This window comes from Pyxicephalus adspersus, chromosome 2, assembly GCF_032062135.1.
Source record: "Pyxicephalus adspersus chromosome 2, UCB_Pads_2.0, whole genome shotgun sequence".
Taxonomy (NCBI): domain Eukaryota; kingdom Metazoa; phylum Chordata; class Amphibia; order Anura; family Pyxicephalidae; genus Pyxicephalus; species Pyxicephalus adspersus.
In genome coordinates this window covers 120,662,181-120,672,374 of record NC_092859.1, presented here as the reverse complement: position 1 = coordinate 120,672,374, position 10,194 = coordinate 120,662,181, and the positions used below count along the sequence as shown (strand labels likewise).

At 37.8% G+C, this 10,194-nt stretch overlaps 1 protein-coding gene across 1 annotated transcript in view; it reads left to right on the top strand.

The window, feature by feature from the left end:
* Nucleotides 1-9,881, top strand: part of SNX22 (sorting nexin 22) — a 16,381-nt gene extending 6,500 nt beyond the window's left edge. The window contains exons 2-7 of the mRNA XM_072402223.1: nucleotides 2,294-2,377; nucleotides 2,856-2,960; nucleotides 5,859-5,953; nucleotides 6,920-6,952; nucleotides 8,320-8,387; nucleotides 9,139-9,881. Coding sequence (XP_072258324.1) covers nucleotides 2,294-2,377; nucleotides 2,856-2,960; nucleotides 5,859-5,953; nucleotides 6,920-6,952; nucleotides 8,320-8,387; nucleotides 9,139-9,251 — 498 coding nt within the window. The 3' untranslated portion in view covers nucleotides 9,252-9,881. The remainder of the gene's footprint in view (nucleotides 1-2,293; nucleotides 2,378-2,855; nucleotides 2,961-5,858; nucleotides 5,954-6,919; nucleotides 6,953-8,319; nucleotides 8,388-9,138) is intronic.
* Nucleotides 9,882-10,194: the final 313 nt, after the last annotated feature.

Below are 10,194 nucleotides of genomic sequence, written 5' to 3'. Positions count from 1 at the left end.
ACCAATCCTAGGTGCCCAGCACTTACCGCCTGTTACCAATCCTAGGTGCCCAGCACTTACCGCCTGTTACCAATCCTAGGGGCCTAGCGCTTACCGCCTGTTACCAATCCTAGGGGCCTAGCACTTATGGCCCGTTACCAATCCTAGGTGCCCAGAACTTATGGCCTGTGTACATAATATAGAAAAATTGGATATACTAACGGGGCAGGCATTACAAAGTTGTAACAAATAATTGGAAGAAGGTAGAACACTGAAACAATAAGAGGTTACTGGATACCCATGGCATAAACAACTGGGAGCACTAAATTTGCTGTGTTTTGCCACACCCCCTTTTTTACCACCCAGCTACAGCTTCCTACCACCCGGCTGAAAAAAATTTCTGGGGAGAACACTGATGAAGTATAATTATTCTGTACTCCATGAAAGTAATGAGCATGGAGAGGACAGGACAGCCCTGATCTTCTAACAAGAAAGCAATACAATTGTTAATCTGGAAAAAAAAAACTGTTAATGGCTTTCATTTTTCAGCCCATACTTTAATGATTTGAGTAGCCTAAAACCTACACCTATATAATGCCTTTGTATGGCCAGTCAGGGAACATTCACAGTACAAGTGTCTCCTGTATATCCTGTGGATACCTCTGTGTAATCCTTGCCTGAAGAAGTTCTCTGTGTCTGCCAAAAAGCATTAGGCAGACAAAAAAAAAACAAATGTCTTTCTCTGGCTAACTCAGCAGCCACAAAGTATCCATATTGGTTTCGGACAAAAGACCTATTTTGGTATTAGTGAAATGTATCTTAGTTGCCAGTAACAAAATCCATGTCTCATATCCGTGTTACAAGCAATACTTCCACTCTTCATTGGTGATCTCATAGCTATAGCAGGACAATACCAATCCTTGGTGATGCATCGGAATGCTAAAAGATATATTAGAAAGTGACAACTAGCAATTTACACTAGTCAGACCTGTGAATGCTGTGTGAGTGGCTGCTACATATCATGTTAGTTTGTGTCTTGTTATTAACCTAGACCCACGGTTTGGTCTGGGCTTTTGCCATAACCACTGAGTAGCCAGTGGTAATTTTAATTACATGTGTTAAACCCAAACAATGTCGTCCTGTCTAGCTAGTTACATACAAAGTTGGGTAAATCTCTTTGGTAGTTTGCTGCTTCTCATTTTTCAAACCTTGTGTGTAAATAGATACTTTGTGCTTCTTGTCTTCTTTTCGCCAAGAACATCAATGCCTGTTGTGTTATGCAGGAATTGGGTGTGGGGCTCACTCATATTGCTTCCAGCCAGCCATTGAGCAAACTTTTGTAAATGTCTGTCGCATGATGTGACCTAAGGCAGAGATCAAATGTCAGAAGCAGTCACTGCAATGTATTTGTTTACTGAGACATTCAGCTACCTTGTCATGTTCTGATTATACTTTATGTGTCATTACATTGTCAGTTTATGATATCTGTTCCTAATGAAGTTTTTCATGGACAAAACAGAACATGGTAAGCTAGTGTTACTCTTCTGAACAAGGTCTCATTTTCTAATACACAGGTTTTGACAGTACTTTGGCTAGATAAACTTTAAGCTGTGCAATAGATAATTGTTTGGCAACTAATATCATTTCTGGAAACAAGGTCAGTTTATAATCAGAGTTGTAAGGTGTAGTAATAAGCAAAAAATATACTACTGTATTGCACAGTATTTATATAGTGCCATCATATTATGCAGCGCTGTACAAAGTCCATAGTCATGACACTAGCAGTCCCTCAAAGCGGCTCACAATCTAATGTCCCTACCATAGTCACATGTCTTTAATACAGTCTAAGGTCAATTTTTGGGGTAAGCAAATTACCCTAACTGCGTGTTTTTGGAATGTGGGTGGAAACTGGAGTACCTGGAGGAAACCTGCACAAACTTGGGGAGAACCTGCAACTTCTTGCAGATAGTGTCCTGAGACCTAGCGCTGCAAAGGCCAGAGTGCTAACCTGTGAGCCACTGTGCTGACCGTTTATAATACAATAAATCAAAATAAAATACATCACCAAAGTCCTGTCTAAATTGAACTGTCAGGCTCTGTAATAAAATTTGCCCATAACAATAGGGATCACTTCTGAGTGACCTGATGTTACATGGAAAACTAGAATTACACAAAGCAATGTGGTTTAGATGTACATGTCCTATTCATCCTTCACTAAGAGCAGCTGGTGCCAGTTGTTATGTGGTCATCTTGGTGTTATAAGGTACAAATACAATGCCATCTGTTTCTTACCATTGCTATAATTCTTTGACAGGTCTTCAAAATCGATGTTTTATGCAATGGCCGCCGACATTCCTTGGATCGACGATACAGTGAATTCCATGCACTCCATAAACTGGTAACTGAGCATTTTTTAGATTTGTATAGTTAGTTGACAAAAAGTATATCCTTTAAATTCCTAGAAATCTTTATAAAGGCCAGTGATATGGTGGGGAATATGATGCTCTGGGGTTATCAGTCAGATGCTTCTACTAATTATTTTATTTACATTTTTTTTATTTTGAAAAACTATTTCATTAAGGTTGAACAGTGAAAACAATATGTACATACGGTTTTAAACATAAGTTGGCGTACAAATGTCAATAAATAAAGTAGCATTTACAATTACAGGTTTCCTGAAATAATGGTTGGTTTCTTGGTAAACAATACGATAAAAAAAGTAATTACAACTTTCAAAAACGGCTAACAGTAGGGCTCTATTACAAACCAGTGAATGGGTCATTTTTTATGTATATATTTATGCTTTTGTATCTAGATTATTTTTGCATGAGCTTTTCCATAGATGAGTAATGTATGGTATACTTGTGTTTGTGCAGTTGAAGAAGACCTGCAAGGTGCCCGATTTTCCATCCAAACGGGTTCCAAACTGGATGTCAAGGATCCAAGAGCAGCGGCGGCAAGGCCTCGAAGCTTACATACAGGTATGTAGAATTCTCATTGGTTACACTTTCTCTTCCCTAAAATTTTATCTTTTTATTTGCTTCCTTTTATGCAAAGTCTTCCCCCAGTTTAATTACACTTATGTTACCAATATTAGATGCCTAGTACCAACTTTATTGGCCATAAAATCCTCGTCTGTGCCCCACTCTACATAAGCTTCACTTTGTTACTGCTGGCTGACTTTCTCTGACTTTATGATTAAAGATCCACCAATTGCCATCCACCTCTCCAATACGATTACCGGCCACTGAGGCAGTCTAATTATTTAGAGGAATAGCTGTTGGTTGAGGTTTTACTTGAACCCAGAGTAAATCAGAATACAGTAAATAAGACTACATAAGAGATAAGCACAAGACTGGGATCTGTAACTTCTCCTCCCTAAAAGCCTTTCCCCCCTTTTGGAATAATTATTTTATCTCCAGCTTAAGTACAATGCCCAAAGTAAGTAGGTGCTGAAAAGACACTGAGCCTGATTTATGAAAGCTATCCAAGGCTGGAGAGAATACACTTCCATCAGTGAAGCTGGGTGATCCAGCAAACCCGGAATGGATCTGGTTCAGGATTGAAAACATTTGCTAACAAATAGCAAATTACTGTTAAGAAATCCAATATAGGTTTGCCGGATCACCCAGCTTCACGAATGGAAGTGTATCTTCTCGATCCTTGGAGAGCTTTAATAAATCAGGCCCACAGTATTTATGTATTCCATCCAACTCTGCCATGCTGGCAGAAATCACTTTGGTAAATGTATTAATTAGTTTATACAAATGGAATGACAGTGTATTAGGGCTTGGTAGCAATTCATTTATTATTTATTAGGAATAGTAGCAAGGAGAGAGGTGGAGGTGAGCTGAGAGGCAAAGCCAACAACCTCCCCCCAATAAGATTCAATTGTAGAACAATATGAAGAAAACTGGCTGAGAGCAAAGCCATCGGGAGGTTGTAATGAACAAAAAAATTCTATCAAGCTTAGTCAATATGAGAGAAGTTGTATTGATAAACTTGTACTGCATAAGTCTATCACTACCTGAAAACAAAGTGGTAAAAGAGAATTGCCAAACATCATCCCAATCATCTGCATCCATCTCCAAACAAACAGTGGCTCAGGTACATGCACATGAATTCAAACTGATAGATGTTTGAGAGGAGAGAAATGTGTAATATTTTACTAAAGGTGTGTAATAATGACTTATTGACTGATACATTCACTGCACCAAAACAAACACAATATGTATGGAATAATTGTAGATGTTTAAGGGAAAAAGGACCAATTGAAGTTGGGGTCTCATCTGCTGAATTTTTTGCCTTAAAGCAGAACAAAATGTTTGTTTTTGATCATCTGAGAGCAGGAAAGTTAATATTGCAGAAGGGACATCGCTTGTGCCTTCTGCAATAGAACATGCATACTGGCCTGATTACTATCTGATCACACAGGTAAGGTTATTTTATTGCAGAAAGGACTTTGCCTGTTGCTTCTGCAATAAAAGACCTGTCTGTTTGCAATTTTTTGTATTTTTTGTTCCTATACAGTATGAATAAGAAGCCAGTATTGAGAATGACTTTCACATATCTACCCCCAGAATCAAGTAAAACTCTATAAAACTTGACAGTTTCCTATATATGAAAATGGTAACCCCTCTAGCTTAACTAAAGTCTATGGTTTGAAATTCTCTTTAGATTTGTGGTCCCTGTAATGAGAGCTTCCTACTTCCCATTAAATATTATATTATCTGTAGTGTGGCTGCTGCTTCTGAAGATTCTGGAAACACCAGGGATTGCTTAAATTTAGAATTTTGGACTTGAATATTCCATGAAAATGTAACTGTATTATACATAAATATCTGAGATAATTGGAGGGAAAGGGGAACAAGAAAGGAAACTGAGAACTTCACGTAGCCATGAACCAAAAGCTGATCTACATATAGCATTGCCACAGCCTAACCGTAATGAACAACAAAGCAACAAATAACAACAATCTCAAAATAACCCAAACTAAAACATTCCTATCACTTTGTCAAGAGATTCATTAAAACGATGGAGATGATGAGGGTATAGTGTATTTTGTAGTCCCTTCATATCCTAGAGTGACACTCCGTAGATACAGTACAGTTAGTGAGTATCACTCTAGGACAGGTAGTATGTTACTGGCAGGATCTCCAGGTTAAAATAAATTGGAGAAAAATGTAGCCACCCTCACTAAGGACTGCTAAGCTGCAATGCATTACATTTTTTCTTCTTTGGTTTAGATAAAATTTACTACCTACAAAGCATGTAGTTTACATAGCAGAAAGCGGAAGGGGACCTGAGATATTTTTACTGTACAGTGCAGACCTCTGAGGAGAAGAAAGCTCTGTCCAAGTAATATGTGGAACATGCTTGTCCTGGAAGGGAAGTGAGAATGGGGAGCTTAAACATCATTTATTGTCATTGTGGAAGAACAGAAAATAAACTTCCAGTATTTTAGGTCATTTCTGATAAATGGAATTAGCAGGTGCTGCATGGAAACACATTAGCTTGCAGCAAATGATGTTCTTATAATGTGGTACAGCTGCCTGTATAATTATACTGAATGCTGTGTGGTGATATATTACCTGGAATTCACTATGAAGGATTACACAGAAAGGGAGATGTTACATACATGACAAATAGCTGTTTGGGTGGGACAAGAACATGTTATCTGGTGTCACATATTATATTTTGTGTCTGAACCCTTCAGATACTGGGGAATGGAAGCGGAGACAGTTTTCTTCTCTTGAAGACAAGAAAATAAATGTCAGAAATAAAGCAGTTTGGGGTGTTTAAATTTATTGCTGGAGTGTGAGGTCTTCATGGTTAGATGAATATAAATGTAATCAGGTTTTTCTTCTTTTTTCTTTTAGGGGGTCCTTTGGTTTAACAATGAGGTGCCTAAAGAGCTGTTGGATTTCCTAAAGTTAAGGCATTTTCCACAAAGCAAAAACAGCTGCAACTTACAGTGAGTTAATTGTGAGCACTGAATTAGATGCACTACAATCACCACCACAGCCAATGTTGTTGCTGTCTGCACCTTTCTGTCAGTCTGTGAGCCCTCAAATAAACATTTTACTGCATTGTAAGCCTATAGGAAGGACTGGGGCTATGGTTGCAGTTATCATTTTAGAACACCATGGGAATTAGTACTTTAGGATTTATTTAAGCTCTCCAAGACTGGAGAAGATAGACTTTTGTGGGAGAACCTGGATTATCTATAAAACCTGGAATAGCAAATTATTTTTCAGAAATCTATTCCATATTTGCTGTTTCATCCAGGTTCACCTATAATAGTCTATCTCCTTCAGTCTGGGAAAGCTTTAAAAACCAGGCCCTATGTGAACTAGACAAGTTCAAAACACCCCAGCAATGTCACACAACGTGCACCCATTTTTTGGCATTTACTGCAAATTTGTACATAATATGTGCATTTTACACGGTTACAACAGCAATCACTGCAAACAGTGGCAAATACATGTAGCATTAAATCTCATTTTATTTATTATGCTATATTTTTTTAAACTATACTCTTTGAGAACAAAGATCACACCTGGTATGGTGCTAACCAACTGTGAATGCAGTTACATAGTTCAGCAAGTTTTTCCAGTATACAGTTAGCTGTGCAAATCCGTGTATTGGAGAAGGGAAACATCTGATGTATGGTCTTCCAAATGTTGTATGGAATAAAATAATGTACAGATTTTAGTATGGCTTTTAATAAAAGCGAGCTCCTGGATTATTCTGTATCCGGTACCCTAACACCACCCCTGATAAGTGTATACATGTTCATTCTACTTACAGAACCAGTGACCCTTAATAAATACTGCTTGTGTACACTAAAACTTCTCAGGGGCTCTCAGGTTAGGAACACAAACTCCTAATCTCTTAAGAGCTTTGTGACCAATTAATGAATGTCTTTTCTTTACTTTAGGTCAGTGACGGATTGCACTTCAGAAGAGAACAGGTAAAGACTTTTATGTGTCTTCATGTACTGAATGGCTGACCAGTTTTTCAGGTTGTGATTTTTTTCCCTTCTGACATCAGCTGGTATTATTTGCTGTGTAAAAGCACATATGAAATGTCTAGCCTACAGCGGTTATATCAGCAGATCAACAAGTTAACCTATATTATTGATTCGGATAACACACCTTCATGTAGCTGACAGCTTTGTGTGCATTACTCTACTCCTCTAGGTTGATTGCTTATGTTGTGTAACAAGATTTTTATTTCTCATAGTAAAAATAACTGGTTGTTGTCATAAGTCACATTTTACCTCTTCATACTCAGTAGAGCTACCTAATAGGCAAAGGTTCTATTGTGCAGTTTTAAAGTCATTTCTATACTGTATATTGGGAATGGATGTTTATTTATATGGTGTTGTTCCTGAAACAACAGAGCTGCACAGAGCTGTTCAGCCTACCACACCATATAGCATCCCATTTTGTAGTGTAACACGCCCCCCCGTCTATATATTTAAAAGAAAAACTGTTGATGGGCCTTACATTTCAGCAAAGAGATTTTGGCTTGCATATTTGTGAGCACTGCTTTATATGAGTGAGAAGATTTTACCAAGTCTCTGTGGTGCTGGGCAGGCTATAAAGAAAAGATCTCTGTGTTTTATAATGTAGGGGCAGTGGTTGTGTTCCACCCTAGGGGCATGCATGTCATATAAGAGTTTTATTTTCCTGCATGGTGGTGCCTGCATAATATTGGAGATTACATTACACTTTAGAGGCAGCACGTGGAACGTTTAACTACTAACATCAGTAACATTTTTAGCTGTCTTTAGGGGACATTTTTCCCACTTACCTCCTATGTGTTCTCTGTATCGACCCCAGCGTGATGGGGCATCTTTTCTGCAGACCTCAATTGTGCTAGAGGATTCATTGCACTAACCACCAGTGTAATGGAGCTCTGCATTGGCAAATACAGATTTCCTAGTATTTTGTGTGTATTACTGCTGCTCCACCTAGTGGCACAATTTCTAATGTCACCTTACTAAGAAAAAGTATTGTTCAGGGTAAGAAATAAATGAAAATGTTAGTCTGTCTTCAGTTATCTCTACAATTTGTCTGATTATTCAGATTTTTTTGTTGTGCATAGTGCTGCAGTGACATACATACTGCAATATAGGAACATTACAAACATCTTACTATATTAGGATGTCCAACACCATCTGTTAGTTTTAGATTCTAGAAAGAATTATGTGCTGGGGTGTACAATTTTTTTCACCTATAGAAGATTGCCTATGTTACAGAGGTCATGGATATTTGTATTATAATATTATTTCAGTATGAAAACAACAATTTAATGCCATGTTTTCTTGCTCAGGTCCCAGCTGGCGCATAAAGCGGTGGTAGGATTTTACAAGGACCTGTACATTTTACCTCCAGATACAAGTAAGATAATTACAACTCCGACATCAAAGCATCATTAATAAAACTGCATCCAGCAATTCTGCAATATACCGTAGCAAAAGAATTTTAATCATAGCAATATTTAAACTGAACTCTGGACAGATATGAAAGTCAGTAATGTTTACTCATGTTATATGTAGATTAGAAATGAATCCAAAATATCTGCCCTTTCACAGAGGAGAGCCAGTCAGTCCAAGTCATATTGCTTAACTTGATGGCCAAGCTGTATTGCTCAGTGAAAAAAGTGAGGTTGGTGACTTACCTACCAATGCTGAAAAGCAGAATTAACAATATTACAACAGTAGCTGTATAGAATTATAAATCTTTCTGTAAGTCATTTACATAGATGGATCATCACTGTGTAGTTACATGGATTCAGTTTACTGTATGCAGAGGCATTGCTGGAGAAAAATGTTAAAAGTTCAACATGTTCTGTTGTTTGTTTAGCTACAGTGGGTCAGTTAATAATTGCAAACTGTAAAATATACGGCACAATATGATTCATAGTTAGAATCTTATAACTGCCAAGGGATCTGGAATTTGTTCAATTAGTTATGTCATTCACAGGCCTCTGCCACATTGCGTGGTCAGGAAAATCACTCTACAAGTTCCTAGTTAAAGCAGTGTTAAAGTGTGTTGTATATACAATGGTACCAGCCCTAAACCATTTAAACATATTCATCATATTACAGAGCAATGTATGATTTCATTTTTATTCTTCCCTCCATGACAGGTATGCTTGATGATGTAGTTTTACAAGGAGTTCTTCAAGGGCTATACCAGCAGAATCATGAAAAGCAACCTACAGACAAGAACACGGTCCCAGTAAATTCACACGCACCATGACTGCTGCAGCTATTGATTTTTTTTTTTTATTTTGAGCTGGCAAACTGCAGTCCAGTAATACCTGCTGTATTTAGGAGTGTATAACAGTGACAGAGTTGGCTGGACTTGTTACAGGTCATAAGGGGGAAAAAGATTTTTGGATATGGAGCCCTCAAGGACCAAGACTGCTGTTACAAAACAGACTACAGGTTTGGGTGAACACTAACACATGGAAATTTCTTTGGGAAAAGCAATACAGACATTGTTTATTACAGCTTGAGGAGCGACTTGTGTGAGGATTTCATTATCAATGCTGACAGGGCTACACAGCCCAAGACTTATTTAATTTTCTTCAAGATGGACCCAGGTCTACAGGATGTTGGATTGTTCCAATGTATAAAACAGAAAATGTTTTTCTACTCTTGTGGCATTGATCCCCTCAGTGGCCAAACCAGGGAGGCATTGCTTTGTTGACATTTCTTTGCCGTTGGGATTCCACATTGTTTCATCCAGCAGAGAAACACTATAAAAGATAGGTGCTCCTTTTCATTGTCAGCCAGGTACAGGAATCTGAGGATGACCTTGGCCCCGATTGTTTACAACTTTTACTTTGGCTACAATTAAACAATAAAATCTAGACTGTTCACAAAGTTTATGGATATATAATCTTGTAACTTTACAGCACATGGATATGACATGTTGGTGATCTAGGCGATACAGAGGAGGACATGGTGATTCAGATGGAATAGTTCTTCTGCTTTTCATACTATTGGAGCCATAGAAATAAACCGGATCTATCTAAATTAGACCAATCAAAGCTCTCTTTACAAGTTAGTTCAACGCTTTAACCAAATGTTTTATGTCATATTTAGTTTTATTATTAGCAATTTTTTTATTCATATATACAAAGGGTGAGAGTGAAGGCAAAACAAATAACCAGAACAAGTCAATTGCTTGATGCCAG